The sequence below is a fragment of the Haliotis rufescens genome, unplaced genomic scaffold, assembly GCF_023055435.1.
Source record: "Haliotis rufescens isolate VD_foot unplaced genomic scaffold, xgHalRufe1.0.p SCAF_3, whole genome shotgun sequence".
NCBI classification, from domain to species: domain Eukaryota; kingdom Metazoa; phylum Mollusca; class Gastropoda; order Lepetellida; family Haliotidae; genus Haliotis; species Haliotis rufescens.
The window spans coordinates 26,449,675-26,475,854 of record NW_025964001.1 but is presented as its reverse complement, the minus strand read 5'-3'; the positions used below and the strand labels follow the sequence as shown (position 1 = coordinate 26,475,854).

The window sequence follows — 26,180 nt, the reverse complement described above, 5'->3', positions numbered from 1 at the left end:
TATATAAGGTCACTGTGAGGTCACTGTATCATACTACGTAGCATATCACAACTGTGGAATATATGAGGTCACATTTAGGTCGCTATATGTAATAAATCACAGGTACAGAACATATGAGGTCATTTTGTGTTTATGATTGGGTCACATTTAGGTTACTATGTAATATATTACCGCTGTATAATATTTGAGGTCACACTTAGGTCACAATGTTGTTACTGTGTAACATGTCACCACTGGGGAACATATCAGGACACTTTAAGGTAAATATTGGGAACACTGTTGACATGATATGTCAATTTGTCATTATTGAATATATTGTGTCATTATGACTGTGGAAACCTTATACTATACCAAGTATCTGTTAGATATCTATTGAATGTGTAAGGTTGCTGTGGGACATTGTCACTATTACTGTGGCAACTATAGAACATATTCACTGTTAGCTCACAAAAAGTGTGTGGTTGCCATGGAACATATCAGATCACTGTTGCATCACTATCTTTTCAGTATAGAATCATTTGGTCAACATAGCTGTGGTCATTAGACTGAACCCTTGAAGATCCGGGGTAGAATAGGTCTTCAGCAACCCATGATTCCTGTAACAGGCGACTATGCTTGTCGTAAGCGGTGACTATAGGGATCGGGTGGTCAGAATCTCTGACTTGGTTGATGCATGTCATTGTATCCCAATTGTGGATTGATGCTCATGATGTCAATCACTGTATTGTCTGGTCCACACTTGATTATTTACAGACTGCCAGCATATAGCTGGATTATTGCTGAGTGCGGCGTTAAACAATAAACAAACAAAACAACAAAATTTGGTCAACAAAGCTGTGGCGTTTAGACTATGCCTGAGACCATCAAGGGTTACATTCTGTCAGAATGTGTCAGATATTTTATTTCATTCTGTGTTTATTTGACTACAGTGGTTGGCAGACATACTGCCAGAAGCCAACTTTCGAGCTAAATTTAGATGGAACACTTCAGTCAAACTCTGTACCTGTTCTAAAATTGCCTGTGAAGAAATAAATACTTGGAACAGCCAGCCTCAAAATAGAGCCATGTGTCATGAAGACATTGCATCGTCTCACAGCATCTTGATGGATTGCAGCACATGCAGGTTGTACTGATTGTAGGCCCTGTACAGGTTTGTACACCACAGACACACAGACACACAGGCACACAGGCACACAGGCACACACACAAACATACAAACACATACATTCACACACTGTCATCACCAACACACCGACATACACACAGACATACACACACATTGACACCACCACACACACAGACACCCACACACCACCAACACACAGACACACACACACCCACACAGACACCCACATACCACCAACATACAGACACACACCCACCCACACAGACACCCACATACATGTACCACCGACACACCCACACCCACACCCACCCACACAGACACACACATACCACCAACATACAGACACCAACCCACCTACACAGGCACCCACATACCACCAACACACCGACACCCACATACCACCAACATACAGACACCCACCCACACCCACCCACACAGACACACACATACCACCAACATACAGACACCCACCCACCCACAGACACCCACCCACATACCACCAACATACAGACACACACCCACCCACCCAGACACCCACACACCACCAACACACAGACACACATCCACCCACACAGACACCCACACACCACCAACACACAAACACACATACCACCACCTCCACACAATCAGATACAGACAGACAGACAGACAGACACACACACACACACACACACACACACACACACACACACACACACACACACACACACACACACACACACACACACACACACACACACACCAACCATGTCCACCAACACCAATGCCTCTCCATGAACACTGACACCACCACCTCCTGCGACCATTACAACACCCCACCAGCACTGCACGAACACAGAACCATCACCACCACACCACACCACTGTCAACAACACCATCAAGGCAACTGTCACTATAACTGTCCTATTATTTATAGCCTTTCGAGTCCCATGTGTATGTGCTGTGCTCTGCTCTGCTCACAAGCAAGTGTATACCCATTATGGCAATTTTCTACAATCTCTTTCAGTTCAACACTGTCTGTGGCCAGTTTATAGATTACAGTTAGGACGTCATGATCCTCATAACATAAAGTTCAAAACAAAAAACACTTTGTAATAATTCCGTGAATGTGATCACCTACAACAAAATGGCATGAGTCGATCTGTACCAGGCTATACTCTCTGTGTGTCTGTCGGTCTGTCTGTGTGTGTGTGTTGTGTGTCTGTCTGTCTGTGTGTCAGTGTGTGTGTCAATGTGTGTGTCAGTGTGTTTGTGTGTTGGTGGCTTCTGTATGTGTGCGTGTCTGTGTATGTTGGTGGTGTCAGTGTGTGAATGTGTCTTTATGCCTGTGTCTGTCTGTGTGTGTTGTGTGTCAGTGTGTGTCTGTGTGTGTGTCTGTCTGTCTGTGTCTGTGTGTCAATGTGTGTGTTTGTGTGTTGGTGGCTTCTGTATGTGTGCGTGTCTGTGTATGTTGGTGGTGTCAGTGTGTGAATGTGTCTTTATGCCTGTGTCTGTCTGTGTGTGTTGTGTGTCAGTGTGTGTCTGTGTGTGTGTCTGTCTGTCTGTGTCTGTGTGTCAATGTGTGTGTTTGTGTGTTGGTGGCTTCTGTATGTGTGCGTGTCTGTGTATGTTGGTGGTGTCAGTGTGTGAATGTGTCTTTATGCCTGTGTCTGTCTGTGTGTGTTGTCAGTCAGTGTGTGTGTGTGAGTATGTGTGTGTTTTTATGTGGTGGTTGTGGTGGTGTGAGTATGTGTGTGTTTGTTTGTGTCTTTGTGTCATGTGTGTCAGTGTGTGTGTGTGTCTGCATGTCTTTGTGTTGGTGGTGTCAGTGTGTGTGTGTGAGTATGTGTGTGTCTTTATGTGGTGGTGGTGGTGTGAGTATGTGTGTCTTTGTGTGTCTTTGTGTCGTGTGTCAGTGTGTGTGTTGGTGGTGTCAGTGTGTGTGTGTCTGTATGTCTGTATGTCGGTGGTGTCAGTGTGTGAGTGTCTGTGTGTATCTGTGTGTTGGTTGTTACAGTGGCTGACAGGCAGATGGTGAGGTGGGGAGGAGGTATACAATGTCAGCTACAATAACCCAGCCCAGTGCCGACCATCCCATTTAGGTCCTGCCCTCCTCTGATGAGAGTCGGAGTAGACGAAGACACAGGCAGCGTGTCACTTTATACAACGTAAACATTATCTCAGGAAAAGGATATGCTGAGAAAAAAATAATCAGGCTGGAAAAAAATATTGTCTTTATAAACAGCAAGTCCATGTGTACTATTTCATATAACTGACTGTGTGAATGATCAACAGGTGCTCTTCTGATGTGCTATCAGAGCTGCATGTTCTGTGTAGCAGACAGTTCACAGGCTACTGACAGTCAGATATAAGTGGCAGCTGGCTTTGCATCTGGTGGAACTAACATAGAAGAACATTTTATGCAAGGTTATGAGGCCTCTTTGTTTTAATCACTTGATATAGTGATTAGTAAAATCAATATACCAAGTAATTAAAACAAAGAGTTTGACATACTTGATAGTTTGTGTACAATGGTTGTTTACTAATTAAAAGACCTGTGAAGATCAGGGGTAGAATAGGTCTTCAGCAACCCATGCTTGCCGTAAAAGGTGACTATGCTTGTTGTAAAAGGCGACTAACGGGATCGGGTGGTCAGGCTCGATGACTTGGTTTGATGCATGTCATCGTATCCCAATTGCGTGGCTCGATGCTCATGATGTAAATCACTGGATTGTCTGGTCGAGACTCCATTATTTACAGACCTCTGTCATATTGCTGGAATACTGCTGAGTGTGGCGTTAAACAACAAACAAACAAATACTAATTGAAAATATATAAAATATATTATCATAATGGCAGAAATTTATCTAGGATTCGAAACTAAGTTCCCTTGGCAGGCAAATTGAAAAAAATAATTTATTTATTCAAACTTCTTATTTTCCTAAATTCTGAGATATTTCAACATTAAATTCCGTGCAACAATGTGGAACTAAGCATTAAAGCTGCTTGATCCTGTTGTCTTTGATATTCAAGTTACCTCTACCAAACCAATCATTACTTTCAATTAAATTTTCATGAATTTGGAAAATTGTAATTCCAATTTGATAATTTTTACTTATATTGGCTTCAGGTTTGGGCCAAATATCAGCCTCTGTGCCAGCTACTAGTCTCACAGTCCTTGAACCATGTTATTTTACCTTTCCCCAAGCCCTTACTGTTATGCTATTGTCTAAATGAAGCAAGTCTAGATTTTCCTCAATCTCCCATATCACTAGGGGCTCATTTTCTGTTTAAATGTAGTTGTTTATTGCCGTCAAAATTTTATATTTTCAGAGACTAAGCTGTAGTCTTCAGGTTCAGATAGATCCCTGAAATGTCAACTCATTTCTTCAATAATATAACAATTATTTTCCTACTGGAAATACAAAAAGTATGTTGTATTAGCCCTGCTACAAAAGCATGTGGTGACACTGTGCAACCACCCATGTAGAAAGCTATTATATTAATAATTCAAACAAACCATAAATTCAAAATAGCAGCATTTCAAACAAACTACAGCCATGGGCTTAATGTCACATGAAAACCATCTCATTAACCTCTCAATGACTCCATGACCTTTGACCTGTGTACATTTGCAATTAACATGTGTTCTCTGATAAGATAAGCCTTGCAAAAGGTTAATGGTCTTTTAACTGTTTGTGGTTAAAGAAATGAGCATTTTGATGTTGACAAGGAGATTATACCTAATGCCTGTAACAATTTTGATTGTGTTGGTTCATATGTATGACAATATGAGTGAGATTTATGCATGTCAGATAGTCTGCTCGATGACTTCTTTCTTCATGCCGAACTATCTCAAATATTTGGAACACAGTTTGAGGGTTTAGCTTGTTTAAATTATAAAAGGTGCAGCTCCCCCCTTTGGGGAATCGGTGAAGTGAAGAGGAATCATGACAGGACTTTACGTTTGTGGATTATTGGAAATATTCCCACATGGAGCCATTGAAATGTCAGTTTAAAGTACAGGGTTGGGTTACATGTGAGGAAGTTAGGGTTAGAAGATTACAGGTGTTGAGATTATTGAGAAGGAATTTTGAAGAGGATTCTGCAGGTGACTGCATGCTTGCGTTAAACAAACTGCCCTGGTCTACTTAAACAACACCACTGTCATAAGTCTGTAACTGAGTCTAGGGTCTTTAGCTCTTTGATCTTAGTGATATGACTATTGTAAGTGTGTGTTGAAGTATGGGAGTTTGGACAGCACTAAGATCTTAGCGATATTCTAATTGTAAGTAGGGGCAGGGGTGGCCCAGTCGTCTAAGGCGTCGCGATTCGCTGTGCAGAGTTGCATCCCTTGGGCATGCCAGAAACCTATGATTGTTACAGGTTCGAATTCAGGTGTGTGCCCTGATTATGTTTCTAGGTTTGTCAGCACCATACCCGTGCTCGTGGGTTTCACCGAAGTGGTAAACATCTGAGACCTCCATCACTTCGGGCTTTCCTCCCACATTAAGCTGACACGCCGTGATATAACTGGAATACTGTTAAAAACGGAGTTAAACCCAACTCAATCACTCACTGTATGGATATCAAATAATGTATTCATAAATAACACAACAGGCCATTCATGATGCCCAGGTTTGGACTGTACATTGTACAGGTCTACATGAAGATTGGCCTTTGAAGACAGATGGGATCCATGTGTATATAATTTGGCTCTGAATGGCAATCCAATGTACATATGCACATTTAAATCAGTTTATCAGTGATTGGGGCAACCTCTGATCTGATAGGCTGGGCTTGAAATGGCTATAGTTCTTCAGTTCCCTAATTTAACAACCAGGCTTGGCCAAATTATTTAGATGGTCTTTGTTGATTTGTGTGCACAGCAATTTAGGTGCCTATTCATATTGAATACATGCTCTGTTATCTCGTTCACTGAGAGTGAACAGTGGTACAGGCTTTGAGCTTTGCCTCGGGTCAGGATGACTGCCAAGCCATTGTATAGCAACCATTTAGCAGTTTTATGTGTGCAAAATCATGATTTACAGTAGGTTTTGTGTCTTGTGTTTAGCCTAAAAATAGCTCATCCCCAAAACAGCATTGGATACCAAATTTTCACAGAAAAGTTTGGTTTACTGTTTGAAGTAAGAGGTTTGAATTTGTGATTTCTTTCCCAGTGTGGTTTTAATTCCTGTGACAAGTATACCATGCTCTACTTGAAGTATGGACCAAACTGACCAACTGTTTCCCTGATGTTTGGTATGGCCTATTTTCAAAGTGGGTGAGGAGAAATTGAGCTTAACGTTACTGAGAAAAGATTATTTCACTTATAGAATGATGTCTGTGTGTGCGCACGCGTGAGTGTGTGTGTCACTGTGTGTCACTTATAGAGTGATGTATGTGTGTCACTGTGTGTCACTGCATGGACTAGTCCCCACAGTTTTATAGCGCCAGCCCACTGAGACTCCATGCTAGCCCACTGAGATAACATGCTGCAGTTTAACATGAATGCTAAACTAAGACCCATACACTGACTCTGAGCCAACCAGTTGTTTTAATCCTGTGATGCCGAGGGCCAGACAGGGTAACAACAAGAACCATCTTTTACCATCATTTGGTTTGACACGGCCAGGGATTGAACCACTCACATTACAGCCAAGTGCCAGTGACAAGTCCCTCTCATTGTGATGTTTTGCGTTTCATTAAATTGTCTTTTGATATATATTACTCAAAAGTAGTTAAAGAATTCAATTCTTTCATATCACTATAGTTAATCTGTCATGGCATGTGGGGTGTTCTTTAAATTCTTTTGAGTAGTATATAATAGAAAGACACAATCAATTCATTGTCCTGAAACTGAAGAAATCTAGACTTGCCACAGTAGTGAAGAACTGCATGGGGGATTCTGATAGCTATAGTATAGGGTCTGTATGAGGCACTGTTGAAGTGTAATGATGTGGACATGTAAGAAGACGGTGCTTATGTGGAAAAGGATGAGTTCATCAAGGGATGGTGAGAATGGGGGAACAAGTAGCGATGCGGTAATAAAATCTGATTTGAGTTGTTCATATAGTGTGAGTGATGACATAGAGGTTATTTGTTAAGTCATAGACAGGTGAGAGCCATGCGTCTTGTCTGTTATCAAACAACACATGGTAAACAAGGGGCCTGTGTCTGCCAAGTGCTTAGACTTGCTGCAAGTCTGTACTGAAAGATACGTCCACGGATATTTAGTATTCTATCCACCTAATAGGCAGGTCTAGATTAGGACTCCGGTCTCTTTTAGGGACAACTTGTTCTTGTTATATTCATAATCTAGAAATTATGATTTAAACTAATAATTATTGCCTAAGAGACTGGTGCAAGTCTAGGGAGTGCTCTACAGGGGAAAGTCACAGCTTGTGGTCTGCGCAATTAGGTCAACTTGGTCAACCTGTCACCTTCTCATGAATGATAAGCAAGTTCTGGTTTATTTAAACATATATTCTCAATCAACATATGTTCTATGTCTGATATTTGGGTTGTTGGGTAACCTAGTTATTAAAATTTTGTTTGTTATGCCATTGATCTATGTTCTATTTTACACATGGTTGTAAAACCAGTTTCTTGTCCCTTGGCTGAAATATTACTTGACATTGCTTAGAGCATACACAATCATTCTAGATTCCGTCTGTACTAGTGGGAAGAAATCAGAGAATGCTACGAAGTAAAGTAAATGTAAGAAAGAAATTTGGTATGTATCCTGAAAATACCCCAAAATTGCTTGGCAAGGAGTGAACATACCAGATACTGACAATTCACAAAAAGACTTCATTTGTTGATGTCTTTTGTCACTGCAGGGCCAATAAAAATGTTTCTGTCACAAAAGCGTTTTTATTGGCCCTGCAGTAAGCATTATTCTGCAATATGGGTATATGTTCACTTACTTTTTTCTGTCAGTATTAGTACACATATAACATTTCCAGTCTATTCTTGATCTTGTATTTATATTTACACCAGTCTGCGAATGTCCTTCGCTCTCTCTCGAACGATAACAACTTTTTACCTGCATAATATATTGGAAGACATTGTTTGAAGGAGGGAGCTGTGCCAAACCCATTCATCGTGTGGCAGTCTCCTGATGCACTGCTCAGATACAGAAGTTGGCTGCAGGTTTAATTGTTGCTATATTTTTGCTTGGAAAGCAGGAACTGAGATGTTCTCCATCTTGTAGAATGCATCTGAGTTTTTGTAAGATTTTTCCTGTTGGTAGTGAGATAAAAGATGGGGGCATTCCTGAGGTAGTTACGTGTTTTATTTAGATGACTTTATCAGGGGCACTGGTGGCCCAGTCGTCTAAAGCGCCGCGATTCGCTGTGCAAGGTTGCGTCCCTTGGGCACGCCAGAAACCTATGATTGTGGGTTCGAATCCTGGTTCGCCCGATTATGTTTCTAGGTTTGTCAACACCATACCCGTGCTCGTGGGTTTCACTGAACTGGTAAACATCTAAGACCTGCATCACTTAGGGCTTTCCTCCCACATTAAGCTGACGCGCCGTGATATAACTGGAACACTGTTAAAAGCGGCTTTAAACCCAACTCACTCACTCACACACTAGATGACTTTATCATGGAATGTTTAAATATGCATTTGGAGGAAGAATACATAAACGTTTGTTTGTTGTTTAACACTGCACTCAGCAATGTTCTAGCTATATGATGGCGGTCTGTAAATAATATGGGATGCAATGGCATGCATCAACCAAGTCTGACCACCGGATTCCAGCAGTAGTCTCTAGTGACAAGCATGGGTTTCTGAAGACCAGTTCTAACGATCATATTCACTGAAGAATACGGCAGACCAACAGTCTCTGAATTCTGTGGTCTACCTCTGGTGCATCAGGCTTTATTAAACATGTTTTTAACACATATTGCCAAAACGTTTTACAGGCTGAGACACATGTTGATTATTTATGAGATTCCGTTAATTCCTATGGAGTAGTGGTCAATGGGAGATAACTCCTGCTGAAACACATTTTTAAAGATCCCATCAATGGTGCAAGATTGTTGATACTGCATGAGTAAATATCTATGTAATTAGGTGGGACAGATGCAGGTGATGTCAGGAAGTGTTCAGATATACTACTCAAAAGAAGTTAAAGAACACCTGATTCTTTCTATATACTATAGCTAATATGTCACGGCATGGCAGGTATAACTTTTTTTAGTGGTTTATATTAGAAAGGACACAGACCATCACTTTATTGTCCTAAAACCGAAAAATCTAGACTTGCCAAAGTATTGTAGACTTGCTTTGGGTTTCCAGATTGAAAGGATCAGGGTTTCTTTGACAGATTGACTATAGTAATATGAAAGGATCAGGGTTTCTTTGACAGATTGACTATAGTAATATGAAAGGATCAGGGTTTCTTTGACAGATTGACTATAGTAATATGAAAGGATCATGGTTTCTTTGACAGATTGACTATAATAATATGAAAGGATCAGGGTTTCTTTGACAGATTGACTATAGTAATATGAAAGGATCAGGGTTTCTTTGACAGATTGACTATAGTAATATGAAAGGATCAGGGTTTCTTTGACAGATTGACTATAGTAATATGAAAGAATAAGGTGTTCTTTAACTTCTTTTGAGTGGTATACAATACAGACACAGACACACCACCATGGGGATTCCGGGGTAGTTCCCCAGTATTCCTTGCTTGACAGCCACGGACATGATAATGTGATACCAACAAGTTAAGAAATGTGCTTGTTATGTTTTGTAGAAATACCAACATCAATGCTGGTTGTCTTCCTGTATCCATAAATAGGATAGGCTGCTTCAGTGGAAGACTCCATGTCTTCAAGCAGCATGCTCAGAGTGCTTGACAACAGATTTTCAAATTTTATTATCAGCTCCCTGGGGAGTATGTATCTGCCACTCCGACATAGTACACTGACACTGACAAGTCATTGTTTTATCCCCTTTTAATGGATACATCTTTCATGTCTTTTGGTATCATGCAACTGGGTATCGAAATCACCAACCGTCCCGTCTCTGGGCAGACTCTATTCACATAAACCATGGAGACAGTCGGACACACCGGGCAAATTCCTACCCACTGTAAGCTGATTGTTATTAGCTGCTGTTGTTGTTTCAGACACAGGCCACACCTGTAGGTACGAGGGTCGGACGTTTCATGACGGCGAGAGCTGGCAGCTGGAGAAGTGCACGATGTGCGAGTGTCGTGACGGGCTGACGTTCTGCAAGACGAAGACTTGCAACGCGCCGCTGTGTGGCTGGATGGTAATCCCCGAGGGAGAGTGCTGCCCTGTGTGTAAAGGTAAGGCCAGCTGGTTCATACAGGAGCTTTCAATATCAGACGGGGGGCGGTCGGGTAGCCTAGTGGTTAAAGCGTTCGCTCGTCACGCTGAAGACCCGGGTTCAATTCCCGACATGGGTACAATGTGTGAAGCCCATTTCTGGTGTCCCCCGCCGTGATATTACTGGAATATTGCTAAAAGCAGCGTAAAACCATATTCACTCACTCACTCAACATCAGACGTCACTTATGATTGTATGTCCAACTTTAACATCTTTCATTTATCCTGAATGTAATTATACATTGTGATTTTCATTGATGCTTTGATCTATAATCTATAACCAGTCCAGACCCGTGAATAGGTTGGAATAGGTCTTCAGCAACCCATGCTTGCTAAAAGGCAACTATGCTCCTGACGTCATATAGCTGGAATATTGCTGAGTGCAGCGTCAAACAAACAAACAATATAAACAGTCCATATAAACAGTATATGCTGAAAGATTGGAATATTGAAGAAAAATTAAATTATGTTCATCATTTGTAAAAACAACGAAGAAAGAATTAAACCTCCCTGTTAGATTGTTTTTTGATATATAGTGTAAAGTGGGATACCCGGTGGCATCAGTCTTTAAAACCTGAATGTCTCATGCTGTTTCATTCCTTGTGATGCAGGCTGTGTGTCGGACTCTGGCAGCCTTTACAACAACTCGGATGTCTGGAAGGAGAACCCATGTGTGACCTGTCAGTGTGATGCTGGCCAGGTGCTGTGTCAGGCTGAGATGTGTGCTGTCAGGTGTTCCAAGCCTCGACAGGTGCCCGGACAGTGTTGTCCTGTGTGTGATGGTGAGTGAAGGTGTCGGTGTGAGGTGTCGGTCGGGGGTGTCGGTGTGATGTGTTCGTGTGAGGTGTCGGTGTGAGGTGTCGGTGTGATGCTGGCCAGGTGCTGTGTCAGACTGAGATGTGTGCTGTCAGGTGTTCAAAGCCTCCACAGGTGCCCGGACAGTGTTGCCCTGTGTGTGATGGTGAGTGAAGGTGTCAATGTGAGGTGTCGGTCGGGGGTGTCAGTGTGAGGTGTCGGTGTGATGCATGCCAGGTGCTTTGTCAGGCTGAGATGTGTGCTGTCAGGTGTTCCAAGCCCCGACAGGTGCCCGGACAGTGTTGTCCTGTGTGTGATGGTGAGTGAAGGTGTCAATGTGAGGTGTCGGTCGGGGGTGTCGGTGTGATGTGTTGGCGTGATGTGTCGGCGTCTTGTGTCCCTAGCCTGGAGGGAACACAGGCAGTGATGGTTAGAGTAGGTGTTATTATCGTGATGGTGTAAGATTGAAGTGTGAGATAGAGTTATCATGTGAGGTGCAGGGATAAGTACCCAGACAGTGTGTGCTTTGTGAGGGAAGTATGAAGTTGTAGTGGAGGAGGTTGATCAATGAGTTGTCATGGTATTTTATTCTCAGTCCTTTCAGTTCACTGTACCTTGTACGCAAACTCAGACATGTTAGCTATACCTTTAAATGCAAAATAAATCCTACAAGAAGCTCTCATACAATCATCACCATCCTCATAATCCTCCTCCTCCTCCTCATCATCATCATGCTTCACATCAATTTTCTGATTTTAGACATTCCTGAAGTGGACACCCCACGACTCTGTCCCGATTCGCGGAACTGCAGTCTCACCTGCCACAACGGCCTGAAGAAGACGGACGAGGACTGCTTCTTGTGCAAGTGTAAGAAAGGTCAGTCTTGTAGTCGCCAAAACAGCAAATTCCAAATAGCTTTCAGTGTATTCCTGACATTTCACGATACGCGATACTAGGAAGAAAGAGGCTTTTGATTGCAGATCATTGCTCATGTTATCAATCATTGGTTTGCGTTGTGCATACTGGAGTATACACAGGCCAATGGGATAAAGCTGGAACATTATTAAGCACCATTCACTTTGTGTATAACGCCACATTATAATATTATATAGAACTATGTAGGAGAGGATGATTTGTGTTCACTATACGAGTCAAAATGCCGTGTTGGTTGGTTGGTTAGTTGTTTGACGCTGCATTTAGCAATATTCCAGCTATATGGTGGCGGTCTGTAAATAATCGAGCCTGGACCAGACAATCCAGTGATTAATATGAGCATCGATCCACGCAGTTTGGATCAATGACATGCATCAACCAAGTCAGCGAGCCTGACCACCTGATCCGACAAGCATAGTCGCCTTTTACGGCAAGCATGGGTTGCTGAAGACCTATTCTACCCCCGATCTTCACGGGTCCAAGTGCCATGTATCGGAAGTGCTTTAACAACATGTTGTGACACATTTAGTGCAGACCAGTGAACATCCTTAATGCATGTTGATATGAGATGCCTTGTTGCTATGGTGACACGTGGTCAAATGCACAGCGCACAGGTCACATATCAGGCGAAGTTAAGCAGAGAGTCCTTGGATGGGTGTCCGTGTTCGGCAGATTGGCTCCTGAGGGTTTCTAGGGCTTAGGTCCTGCCCCACACCGAAGCACATGTACCACATGTGGTGTCTCCTTTGGCGAGTGACTTTGTTCGAAATGTGCCTCTGTTCACCCAGCAGTGAGTGGGTACCTGGTAGGATGAGATGGTAATGTGGCTGTTAACCTTCTAGCGCCTCACAGGCAGCTTGGGTTGTATACTCCCCAGGGAGCTGAGAATGATATTTGAGTGCATGCTGATCCAGTGATGGAGTAATGATAGCGCTTTGAGCATGCATGTCCCTGTGTGGTGTGGAAATATGACAAAATAAATGACCTATTATTAATATTATTATTATTATTATTATTATTATTCTCCAGAAGTGTGTAAGCTGGACTGTAAGTTTGGCTTCACCACCAACACCAACGGGACCAAGAACTGTGAGTGCGCCCAGCCCCAGGATCACTGTCCCAGTCTCGCCAGCTGTGAGAAGCAGTGCACATATGGATTTAAGAAGTCAAGAAATGGCTGCCTCAAATGTCGCTGCAACAAGTGTCCGCCCTTCAACTGTACCAAGAGGTGTTTGTACGGCTACAACCTCAATGACCAAGGCTGCCAGCTCTGCAAATGCAAAGGTAGGCAAAAAGAATAACCGAATTACCATTATCTAAATTTGATAGAGATTTTTCATGAAGATACCATAGATTGAAAATTTCCGTTACTTATGAAAGTATGGCTCATTGAAAATGGCAGCAGTTTTGGTTTATGTTCACTTTGGTTTGAAAATATTGTTTTATAACAATATGCATTTTTTCTATCACTAATAAATGTGAAAGATATTGGTTCAATCGTCCCATGCTTAATGAAGCCTCAACTGTTTGAAATCGCCCACCCTCTTTACAGCGCCTTATGATAAAATAAATCCAACAGTCAGGGGTAAAAAGTGTTAAATATTCAGCAAGCTAAAGGTTAAAGATGAGGAATGATCTGTTAAAAGTATTGAGAAACCATGAGTTTCTGATCAGGATGATGAGCAAACATTGTCTGTATCACTGCTACTTCATCAGCATCTAGTTCCACAGCCATAAGAAAACCACAGGAGCATACAACAATGCATGTCTTGTTTCCATTGTAGAAGCCTTGATGATACCAAATACACCATCTATCGATTTCATGCCTGACCCTTCCATGTTTGGTGGCGACAAGTCGTGCATGTCCTTGAGTGGCCACCGTCATGAGGACGGAGAGTCGTGGCATGATGGCTGCCGTATGTGCTACTGTCACAATGGCCATGAGATGTGCTCTCTGATCGCTTGTCCCGTGCCACGCTGTGATAACCCCGTGTTTCGGCTGGGAGATTGTTGCCCATCATGCCCAGGTGAGTTGACTAGGTTGGAACAAACAAATATTTTCATGAGTTGCATAGCCATGAGATGTGAGAAACATGATATTTCACTTGACATATGGAATATCCTATTTAGCACATTTATTATATGATTTTGTGTAGTTGTCTTTCAGAATTTATTTATTTTTATTACAAATGTTTGTTTGTTGTTTAATGCCGCACTCAGCAATATTCCAGCAATATTACGGCGGTCTGTAAATTATCGAGTCTGGACCAGACAATCCAGTGATTGGCAACATGAGCATCGATCCACGAAATTCAGATCGATGACATGCATCAACAAAGTCAGCGAGCCTGACCACCCGATCCTGTTAGTCACCTTTTACGCCATAGGTTGTTGAAGACCTATTCTACCCCGGATCTTCACGGGCCCATTATAAATGTAAAACCTTAAAAAGTAAATTCTCCCTATCTAATATGCAGGGATGTTTACTCACCCCTTGTAATTGTGACGTAAAAAGTCCACCTCCCTGACACCTTCTTTGATGCGTGTGTCCCGTGAAGATTCTGGGTTAGAATAGGTCTTCAGCAACCCTTGCTTGTTGAGAGAGGTGACTAATGGGATCGTGTGGTCAGGCTCGCTGACTTGGTTGATGCATGTCATCATATCCCAATTGCGTGGATCGATGCTCATGATGTCAGTCACTGGATTGTCTGGTCCAGATTGATTATTTACAGACCTCTGTCATGAAGCTGGAATATTACTGAGTATGGTGTTAAACAACAAATAACGACAACAACAGGATCCACAACAAAAGGTAGACAGATGAATCTGCTGTGTTGGCACAACAAACAAACAAATAAACAAACAAACAAACAAACAAACCCTTGATGTGTGTAGGTGTACTGGGCATCCCGTCGGAGAACGGCAGCAAGCAGTCGTGTCAGTCCACCAATGGCCAGCACCTGGTGGAGGGGGAGACCTGGAGGATGGACGACTGCACCCAGTGCATCTGTCACGACGGCTCCATCCTGTGTGAGAGCGCCACCTGTCCCGCCATCCTGTGCTACCACCCCGTCAAGTCCGAGGACGAGTGCTGCGCCCACTGTGCAGGTAAGTGATGATATAAAATGTGTAGTTGATCAGTGGATAAGTTCTGATTTATTATAATCATAGCAGATGAATTGGGTTTAGGCAGATTATATTATGTTTTACAGTCTTGGTCAGTATGCCAAGAGGCAGGTAAAAAACCCAGGTTTATTTGAAGTTAATTTCCTAAAATGAATTTTGTTAAAAAGATTTTTTAATAATTCCTGTACATTTTTGTTGTTGTTACTTAACAATAAAATGCACATTTTTCAGTCAAAAAAAGAATGTACTTTTGCCAAATGTAAGGTAATATAGTAGGGTCTTCTAACTGAGAAGAAGAAAATCAAATATATAAAATCTAAACCCATCTGGGATTCCCAACAGTGATTGCTGAGTTCAGTGTTGCTGAATGAGGAGGTCACCCCTCACATTCACCTTGTCAGTAATGTATACTTATGTTTTCAGCCTCCGACCACCTCCCCACAGTTCACGTGTCATCCCGGCCCTGCAAGTCTGACTCGGGGGTGCTGTACAAGCAGGGGGAGGTGTGGAAGACCAGCCCCTGCCAGAGCTGCACATGCAGGAACGGCCAGGTGCACTGCTACTCCCAGATGTGTCCCCCCCTCAACTGTAACAAGACAGTCCTCAGGAAGGGCCAGTGCTGCCCGAGCTGCCTTGGTGCGTTCACAACGTTTGATATCCAATGTCGGGATTCCTGGGCTCAACAGGTCCCCAGCAATCAATGCTTGTCTACCCTTTTGTTATACCTGGGGTGACAAGGTCACTTGTAGTCCAGGCTTGTCTTCCTGGTGGGTATTCCTGGACTGAATAGGTCCCTTGTAGTCCAGGCTTGTCTTCCTGGTGGGTATTCCTAGACTGAATAGGTCCCTTGTAGTCCAGGCTTGTCTTCCTGGTGGGTATTCCTAGACTGAATAGGTCCCTTGTAGTCCAGGCTTGTCTTCCTGGTGGGTATTCCTGGACTGAATAGGTCCCTTGTAGTCCAGGCTTGGCTTCCTGGTGGGTATTCCTAGACTGAATAGGTCCCTTGTAGTCCAGGCTTGTCTTCCTGGTGGGTATTCCTAGACTGAATAGGTCCCTTGTAGTCCAGGCTTGTCTTCCTGGTGGGTATTCCTAGACTGAATAGGTCCCTTGTAGTCCAGGCTTGTCTTCCTGGTGGGTATTCCTAGACTGAATAGGTCCCTTGTAGTCCAGGCTTGTCTTCCTGGTGGGTATTCCTAGACTGAATAGGTCCCTTGTAGTCCAGGCTTGTCTTCCTGGTGGGTATTCCTGGACTGAATAGGTCCCTAGTAGTCCAGGCTTTTCTCCTGGTGGGTATTCCTAGACTGAATAGGTCCCTTGTAGTCCAGGCTTGTCTTCCTGGTAGGTATTCCTAGACTGAATAGGTCCCTTGTAGTCCAGGCTTGTCTTCCTGGTGGGTATTCCTGGGCGGAATTGGTCAATTGTAGTTCAGGCTTGTCTTCCTGGTGGGTATTCCTGGACTGAATAGGTCCCTTGTAGTCCAGGCTTGTCTTCCTGGTAGGTATTCCTAGACTGAATAGGTCCCTTGTAGTCCAGGCTTGTCTTCCTGGTGGGTATTCCTGGGCGGAATTGGTCAATTGTAGTTCAGGCTTGTCTTCCTGGTGGGTATTCCTGGACTGAATAGGTCCCTTGTAGTCCAGGCTTGTCTTCCTGGTGGGTATTCCTAGACTGAATAGGTCCCTTGTAGTCCAGGCTTGTCTTCCTGGTGGGTATTCCTAGACTGAATAGGTCCCTTGTAGTCCAGGCTTGTCTTCCTGGTAGGTATTCCTAGACTGAATAGGTCCCTTGTAGTTCAGGCTTGTCTTCCTGGTAGGTATTCCTAGACTGAATAGGTCCCTTGTAGTCCAGGCTTGTCTTCCTGGTGGGTATTCCTAGACTGAATAGGTCCCTTGTAGTCCAGGCTTGTCTTCCTGGTGGGTATTCCTGGGCGGAATTGGTCAATTGTAGTTCAGGCTTGTCTTCCTGGTGGGTATTCCTGGACTGAATAGGTCCCTTGTAGTCCAGGCTTGTCTTCCTGGTGGGTATTCCTAGACTGAATAGGTCCCTTGTAGTCCAGGCTTGTCTTCCTGGTGGGTATTCCTGGGCGGAATTGGTCAATTGTAGTTCAGGCTTGTCTTCCTGGTGGGTATTCCTGGACTGAATAGGTCCCTTGTAGTCCAGGCTTGTCTTCCTGGTGGGTATTCCTGGACTGAATAGGTCCCTTGTAGTCCAGGCTCGTCTTCCTGGTGGGTATTCCTGGACTGAGTAGGTCAATTGTAGTCCAGGCTTGTCTAACCTTTGGGGATTCCTGCTCTTAAGAGGTCTACAGTAATCCAGTTTTGTCTGTGGTGATCCCTGAACTGAATAGGTCCACAGTGTATTCCATGAAAAAATATGAAAATGGCATCAACATAAGCACATAATACTATATAGCCATTCAAGAATTGAACCAGTTGTAGGAATTCTACCAGTTTTCAAAATGGTTTTTCAAAATGTACTTCACCTGATTGAAGCCAATATGGAACAAGCTTGACCTGTATCATGTGTATGACCTTGACCCATATTATGTGTATATGACCTAAACTTGTATTATGTGTGTGTGACCTTGACCTGTGTTGTGTACGACCTTGACTTGTATTACATTGCGTTACAGAGGTGAGTCTACCAGGCATCTGCACCAAGGATGACATCACCTACAGTACTGGAGAGAGATGGCAGTCCGACAACTGCACTGAGTGTGTGTGTGAAAACGGTAAAATCCTGTGCATCCCGATCCCCTGCCCTCGACTGACATGTACAGTGATGATAAGGAAGCCAACCCAGTGCTGCCCCTCATGTCTTGGTGAGTAGTTCTCTGGTCACAGAAAGCTCAACAGCTTCTTTCAATGTCCATGTGTTTTCACATTGTTTTACTGTTTGACGTCATACTAGGGTGTACTCACTGATCAAAGTATTGATGTACTGCCATTGACCATGGCCTCATGGGTGCTACATGGCTGCCAAGTTAAAATATCTATATTGGCTTCCATTCTGTTTTAGTCTTTTTACTTATTTCCAAAATAAGCGAGATTTGATGAGATGTGTGTATCCATTCAGTGCATTGTACAAGACATGAATCAGGGTTACCTCCCTTACATGACCTTTAATGACCTCAGTAACTAAAGTGTTGGGAAAATAATCTCATGGTATTATAAGGTATACTCAGTTTGGTATTGTTAGAGTTAACAACAGTTGTATAGCTTTATGACTCTGTCGGGATTCTTGGTTAAACCTGGTCCCCAGCAACCTATGGAGGGGACCAAATCGGGTGGTCAAACTTGGTGACTTGCTCACAAAATCGATCACTGGATTGTCTGGTCCAGACTAGTTTATTTACAGGCTGCCATCATATAGCTGAAATATTGCAGAGTCTGTCGTCGAACAACAAACAGCTTTATGATATATTTATTGTTTCTAAATGGCCTCACTAGCCGAGACTTACCCTATATCAATGTGCTACAGATGCCTCCATTACCACAAGTCTCCTGGAGCGACACTTCCCCCGCACCACATCTGACCACCACAACAGGAGGTACACCACACAAGGTAGGACGTATCTCCTCTTGTCAGTCAGTTGCTGCAGTAAAAAACATCCATTAAGGCATAATCATTCATAAACTCATCAAGGAATATTTCTATACACTTTTTCTGACCTGTGTAGATACAGGGTAGAATAGGTTTCAGCAACCTTTCTTGCCGTAAGAGGCGACTATGCTTTTTGTAAGATTTGACTAACAGAATTGGGTAGTCAGGCTTGCTGAATTGGTTGATGCTTGTCATCGTATCCCAATTGCGTAGATAGATGCTCATGATGTCAGTCACGGGATTTTCCAGACTTGATTATTTACAGACCTCCGCCATATAGCTGGAATATTGCTGAGTGCGGCCGGCATTAAACAACAAACAAACAACAACAGCCAGTACATATGTTCTAGATGTTCCACAATAACCAAGCAATTCTTTCTGTGGTGTGCATGAATCCAATCTCTAATGTTCCAGGCCCGACAGAGGACTTCAAAGCAAAGGATAACTACATGATCGGGATTGTTCTGTTGGGCGTGCTACTGTCCATTGCTCTGATCGCCGTGCTGGTTCTGGTGCTGGTCATCCTACGGCGGCGCCACACTGGGATGTTCAAGATGACCGACAGTCCTGTCGTCACCAAGATCAGACCCAAGTCCACCAATCTGGAGCTCCAGGGAGTCAACCCCTTCTTGCTGGACTCCCCTAGCAAGCAGATCAACTGTGAGCGAAAACAGAAACTGGAGAAGCACCTTGCATCCTTGGGACCAGCTGTAATAGCCAACGAAAAGAGCAAACTGGACTTGTCACCCAATCACCAGTATCAGCTCATTAACACTAACCCAGACTTTGAGCCTAAGAAGGATCCACCACTTACAAATGGGAACTGTGTGTCTAACAAGACATTTGACCAGGCATAGAGTGTAAAAATGGGAGCATTTGGACTGGAAGAATTCAGATGGAAGAGAAATGGTCTGAGGTGATTTTTGGTGCAGATATGTTGGTGATTATCATCACCGTCATCGGATGGTGACGTGACTGCCGTCTTTGGTGCAGGGTGACATCCTTTGTGACAAAGCTGGGTTGTGATGACTCTAATTGACGATCCTTTCGTAGTTTGCTAAGCAAGCTACCAACCACATGGTCTGTGTGTTTGACTGCATAGCAGGCATTTTGTGTATATTAGCAACATGCACAGACCGGACAGTGGGTGCCACCTTGATCACTTTCTGAAAGCCGTTCTGTATATCCACAGCATCCACCAAACAAACAGCCTTGCTTCAGGGATCAACGTAAAGCTCTTCTTGAAAAGGCCACTGTTCACAACAAACAGAAAACCACAAGATCCTCTATGTTTCTTGGGAGATCAGAAGGTTCTCAAGTCAAGAAAACTGTTCCATGGTGAACACAAAACCAGATCATGAGCCCTGATTATGAAGGTCAATGTTCAAGGACAAACAGAAAAACCCTGATTCAGCCTTGATTCCTCCATATGAAAACAGCAGCTTATCCAGACATGGGCACTGTAAACATTCAATATTAACCTAAACTATCAGCCTTGATTTTTGGAATAAGGCACAACTTATTTTTAATAATTGCCAATCAAGGTTACTGTTCACAACAAAAGGAGGCTAAGTTCCCAGGTCTGCTTCATGGAGTAATGAGTTCTCTAGCAAAGGTCACTGTTCACAATAAGCAGAAAACATGTCCCCATGAAGCAGGAAGCCTCTTCAGCAGCTTTGCTTGGATGGAGCCTTCAGAAGTACCCGAGAAGGGTGCCTCATTATTTCAACACCTTTTCACCGTGCAGTTTCTGTTTCCTGCTAAAACGCTACCACAGCTGGCAAGGCCTCTGAGAAGCAAGCTGGTTCTTGGTGGATGCTGGAATACGACGGATTGACTACATAGCTATGTACATGACTGATTTGGTGCAAAGAGAGAATGTGAGAGTGTGTGAGAATGAGATGATGAACATGTGAATGCTGAGTGAGTGAGTGCGTGAGTGAGAATGACACATGATGGAGTACAATACCAGCCACATTACAGCGGATCTGACTGCGTGCAATCAAACTTGGGAGAATATTATACTTTAAACATTTGCCATCATGTGAGGCAAATTTTAACCACCATATTAAGTCCATGACGTTTACATTATTGTTGTTGATTACTTACAAAACAAATCCTCTATTGTATGATCCTCTGTTGTATGGACCTCTGTTGTATGAGCCTCCATGTGGGTGGTGTTGATCGAGGTGCCGCAGGTGAGATGTGTGTGTGAGACCTCATTGAGGTCAGGTGACATCTATTCCTGTGACTCTGTTGCTGTTATTGTGAAATGTAATCACAAGATGTAAGGTTATTTGTGTAAGGTTATATTTATTACTCAGTGAGCATCTATGAGAACTGCTATAGGATGTCCACATCAAGTACTGGCGACCTCTGAACTTGCTAAGGTACACTCCAGCGACACAGGTATTTCCAAGATGGAAAAATAATTGATCAACCTTGAATTTTATTACAGTATTTTATTTTTCAACTTTGGCAGGAACTTTTGAATCTGATAGATATATATAAATTTATTGTTATTTATTTTATGTTAAATGTAGTGTTGCTGTTTCTTAATGATATTCAGCCAGGCATGACTGTCTCGGTTAGTGACAGTGATCTAAGGTGTTGCAAATCTCAGTATAGATTTGTCTCCCTTTGCCATCCCAGGATCCATAGACTTGATCCCGAATTCTTCCTGATTATGGTCCTTGGTCTTCAGCAACATACCTGTGCCCTTTGGTAAATAACCTGCATCACTTTTGGCCTTCTTCCAACATTAAGCTGACATTCACCCTTATTACTGATATGTTGTTTAAAACAGAGATAAACCTCACCCTCTCACTTAAAAGTGTGTCACCAGTGCATCAGAGGAAGTCCAGAGTTCCCAGTGTTATCTGTCCCGTCTAGTCCATGATGCTTCAGTGTGTCATTTCATCAATAGCCCATCGTTGTATTCTGCTTGTTCAATCATCCCCTACTGCTTGTGAGTCATCATGTACAAGATGTACACTATGTCCATGTATACTATATTGCTTGTTAAGTGGTTGCTTTGTTTGTAATAATGCCATTTATATCTTGATATATTATATTGTTTGTGTATGTGCTTCTGTTATTGGAACATCTGTGTAATACGTCTAGCCATTTATTGGATTTCTTCTTGGAGTATTTAAAAAAAATTGCTTATTGAAACACATACTAATTATTCAAGAATATTTGAATGAATTTCACCATTGTTTCATTGTTATGATAACATACATCATTAATGTTTTTCGAACTTGATGAAATTTCGATAAGAATTAGTATTTGAAAGTAACACAAACAGAAGAGTAGTAGCAACAGTAGAATTCCTCATTCTTGTGACAAGACACTCAACATTAGCAAAGGGTGTCTTTTGTACCTCCTCCGTGCCCCCATCGGGATAGGATACAAGGTACACAAAACACTGGGGATAAGTGGGACACATGCCTTCAGTAATAATGTTATCCACCAGTTCAGAGTATGTCCTTCTGTATGGACCATGTTGTCCTCCAGTTTAGAGAATGGCCTTCGGTAATATTGTTATCCACCAGTTCAGAGAATGGCCTTGTCTATGGACCATGTTGTTCACCAGTTCAGAGAATGGCCTTGTCTATGGACCATGTTGTTCACCAGTTCAGAGAATGGCCTTCTGTATGACAATGTTGTCCTCCAGTTTAGAGAATGTCCTTGTCTATGGACCATGTTGTTCACCAGTTCAGAGAATGGCCTTGTCTATGGACCAAGTTGTTCACCAGTTCAGAGAATGGCCTTGTCTATGGACCATGTTGTTCACCAGTTCAGAGAATGTCCTTCTGTATTGACGATGTTGTCCACCAACGGACGTGAAGTTCTTTAGTATGGACCATGTTGTCCACCAACAGAGGTGCAGTCCTTCAGTATGGACGATGTTGTCCACCAGGTCAGAGAATGTCCATCTGTATGGACGAAGTTGTCCAACAACAGAGGTGAAGTTCTTCAGTATGGACGATGCTGTCCACCAACAGAGGTGAAGTTCTACTGTGTGGGCAATGTTGTCCACCAGTTCAGAGTATGTTGGTCACATCGTTACCTTTGTAAGACTGTGTAAGTCTCATCCAAGACAACTCCTTCCTCTGATAACAATATTGCCTTCCAGTTGCAGTGGTGTTTATGATGTTGTCTCCTAGAGAAATGATGTTGTGCACCAGTGGTGATGATGTTCCTTCATGGAGACAATGGCTGTCTTTACAGTCACTGCCTGATGAGGATTTCCGAATGGGTATACGGTGGTCCTTCAGTTAGAAGACATTTCTTTCAGTGGAATTATGTTCATTAGCTGAGGGGCCATTTTCTTCCAGCAGAGATGATGTTGTCCTGTGATGATGATGCGATGTAGGGGGATGTTGTCCTGCCAGCAGTGGTGATGTTACCGTGGTGATGACCTGGCAAGGAGATGCTGTCCTCAGTGTTTGTCAGCCTGTATGTCTGTAATTAGATGATGATGATGATGATGATGTTTGTTGTTTAACGCCACACTCAGCAATATTCCAGCTATATGATGGCAGTCTGTAAATAGAGTCTGGACCAGACAATCCAGTGATTGACATCATGAGCATCGATCCACATAATTGGGATACGATGACATGCATCAGCCAAGTCAGTGAGCCTGACCACCCGATCCCGTTAGTCGCCTCTTACGACAAGCATAGTCGCCTTTCACGGCAAGCATGGGTTGCTGAAGACCTATTCTACCCCGGATCTTCACGGGTCTGTCTGTAATTTGATGTCATGTGAACCAAGCACAGATGTGATGAGACCTGTCCTGCCACGCCCACCTACTCCGGATGGGATGGAAGAACATGTGTGTGTAGCTTGTGTGTTATGTGTGAACTTCCTATAGCTCTACACCAATGATACATGTCCTTCATTTTATATATACATACATATATCTATTGCTACTGGTCAAGTGATAGAATTAATTTATGTTTGGAAATTTCTGTATTCAGTAGAAAAGTTAAATAGAAGTTGTGTGTCTTTGAATGAGGAGTGATTATAGGGCAAGTTTAGCTACAACCAAATATTTAGTGCTAATCTGTATATGGTTTAGGTTTTTGTCTGTTGTCTGTCTCAAGGTTTGAATTAATTTGACTTCATTTTGATAAGCACAAGCGCACTTGATCATTGCCTAAACTTTCTTTCTGTCTTCCAACTAACAGAAAAAAATATTATGGTTTTTCGAAATGAAATGAAATCTTAACTTTTCAACCTGGTCACTTTTGAAAATAACAACTGATAATGTAGCATAAACAATCTGAATTTTGAAAACTAGAATAACATAAGGACTTTGCATAGGAAGACTACGGAGTGTTACAGGGTATGAGATTGCTGCCTCGGCAATGGCGGAGATGTTGTCAGATTGTTGTAAGTTGCGATGTTGTTACGATGTTGCCAGAGACACCTCTGTGACTAACTAGGGCTGGATTTCTGCTGTCAAGCAGGACAAGGGAACAATGACAAGGTTATGGTGGCCATATTGGATTCCAAGTCGAATCCTTTGGGTATTGAATGCCAGTCAGGTTGTGATGTGGTCGATGACATTGATAGTTCATTATGAGCGGAGATCATTCCATAGTTTCCAAATGAGTTTAATGTATGTATGTGTGCTTCTATACCCCTGAATCTCAGCTTTTAGCATATCATTGCCTAGAATTGCCCTACTACATGCTTCCAATGTAAACAAGAGTGAGTGTGCGAGCTACAATAATGGTGATTCTGCCTGTGTAATGATAGCCTTATAGAAACAGGGTGTATACAGTTAATAAGTACTTCCTCAGTTTATCTGGCCTCCTTAAATAAGTGCATCCCTAATCATCGTCTCAATCAAAACACTGTCCCATGAGATAATAACAGCAAATTCTTGTGAATTTAGGCACATTTTACATTTACGAGACATGATTCAATGAGCATCAATTTGATAAATATTTCATAAACAATGATTTAAAATTTAAAATCTGTTAGTTTGAAACGAAAGGATGCAGTGGTAAATGCATTGAGACTAGAATAGTATATGAAATTTGCTCTTATTTAACATCCTATGTGATAAGCTGTATATTTAGAAAACCATCCAACCATCACTCTCTCACCATCATGAACTAACAAACAAAGGATATTCCTTCCCAAACACATTGTCATGATGTAGGAAAGATTACACTGTGCTAAGGTAAATTGGCCAGGATATGTTGGTCCATAATGCAGTGCCAGGATATATTGGTCCATAACGCAGTGCCAGGATATATTGGTACATAACGCAGTGCCAGGATATGTTGGTCCATAACGCAGTGCCAGGATATGTTGGTCCATAACGCAGTGCCAGGATATGTTGGTCCATAACGCAGTGCCAGGATATGTTGTTCCATAACGCAGTGCCAGGATATATTGGTCCATAACGCAGTGCCAGGATATGTTGGTCCATAATGCAGTGCCAGGATATATTGGTCCATAACGCAGTGCCAGGATATGTTGGTCTGAAGCAGTGTCTAGGAGGTGCATGAGCCTGTGATTCATCATACTGACAGGATGTATTAGTTCATAACACTATGGCAGTCTGTGTTGGCCTTGTGACGCATATGGTAGCACTATGTGACTATATTTTCCTATCACCGAGAACTATGTGTGGATATATTTCCTGATCAGTATGTGGGAATATGTCCATTATCTTGGCAGTATGCGAGGAAAGCTCTATATGTCTACCGTGTGAGGATATATCCAAGCACCGGTATGTCCATATAGCCTAGCATTGTGTCCTATAGCTACCTCTATGAGGATATGCACATTGTCCCTGTCCTTGACATTATCTTAGCATTGTGAGGATATGCCTGTATGTCCTATAGCTAGCTATATGAAGAAATGCCCATTTATCTTAGCATTGTGAGGATATGCCCGTATGTCCTATAGCTAGCTATATGAAGAAATGCCCATTTATCTTAGCATTGTGAGGATATGCCTGTATGTCCTAGAGCTATGAGGATATGCCTGTATGTCCTATAGCTAGCTATATGAAGATATGCCCATTTATCTTAGCATTGTGAGGATATGCCTGTATGTCCTAGAGCTATGAGGATATGCCTGTATGTCCTATAGCTAGCTATATGAAGATATGCCCATTTATCTTAGCATTGTGAGGATATGCCCATATGTCCTAGAGCTATGAGGATATGCCTGTATGTCCTAGAGCTAGCTATATGAAGATATGCCCATTTATCTTACCATT

General features: G+C 42.6%; 1 protein-coding gene across 1 annotated transcript in view; it reads left to right on the top strand.

Annotated features, from left to right (window-relative positions):
- The window catches only part of LOC124144818 (cysteine-rich motor neuron 1 protein-like), a 98,455-nt gene extending 72,785 nt beyond the window's left edge, over positions 1-25,670 (top strand). The window contains exons 5-14 of the mRNA XM_048403962.1: positions 10,252-10,434; positions 11,086-11,256; positions 12,029-12,145; positions 13,232-13,486; positions 13,987-14,229; positions 15,098-15,310; positions 15,752-15,964; positions 17,958-18,146; positions 18,806-18,889; positions 19,343-25,670. Coding sequence (XP_048259919.1) covers positions 10,252-10,434; positions 11,086-11,256; positions 12,029-12,145; positions 13,232-13,486; positions 13,987-14,229; positions 15,098-15,310; positions 15,752-15,964; positions 17,958-18,146; positions 18,806-18,889; positions 19,343-19,785 — 2,111 coding nt within the window. The 3' untranslated portion in view covers positions 19,786-25,670. The remainder of the gene's footprint in view (positions 1-10,251; positions 10,435-11,085; positions 11,257-12,028; positions 12,146-13,231; positions 13,487-13,986; positions 14,230-15,097; positions 15,311-15,751; positions 15,965-17,957; positions 18,147-18,805; positions 18,890-19,342) is intronic.
- Positions 25,671-26,180: the final 510 nt, after the last annotated feature.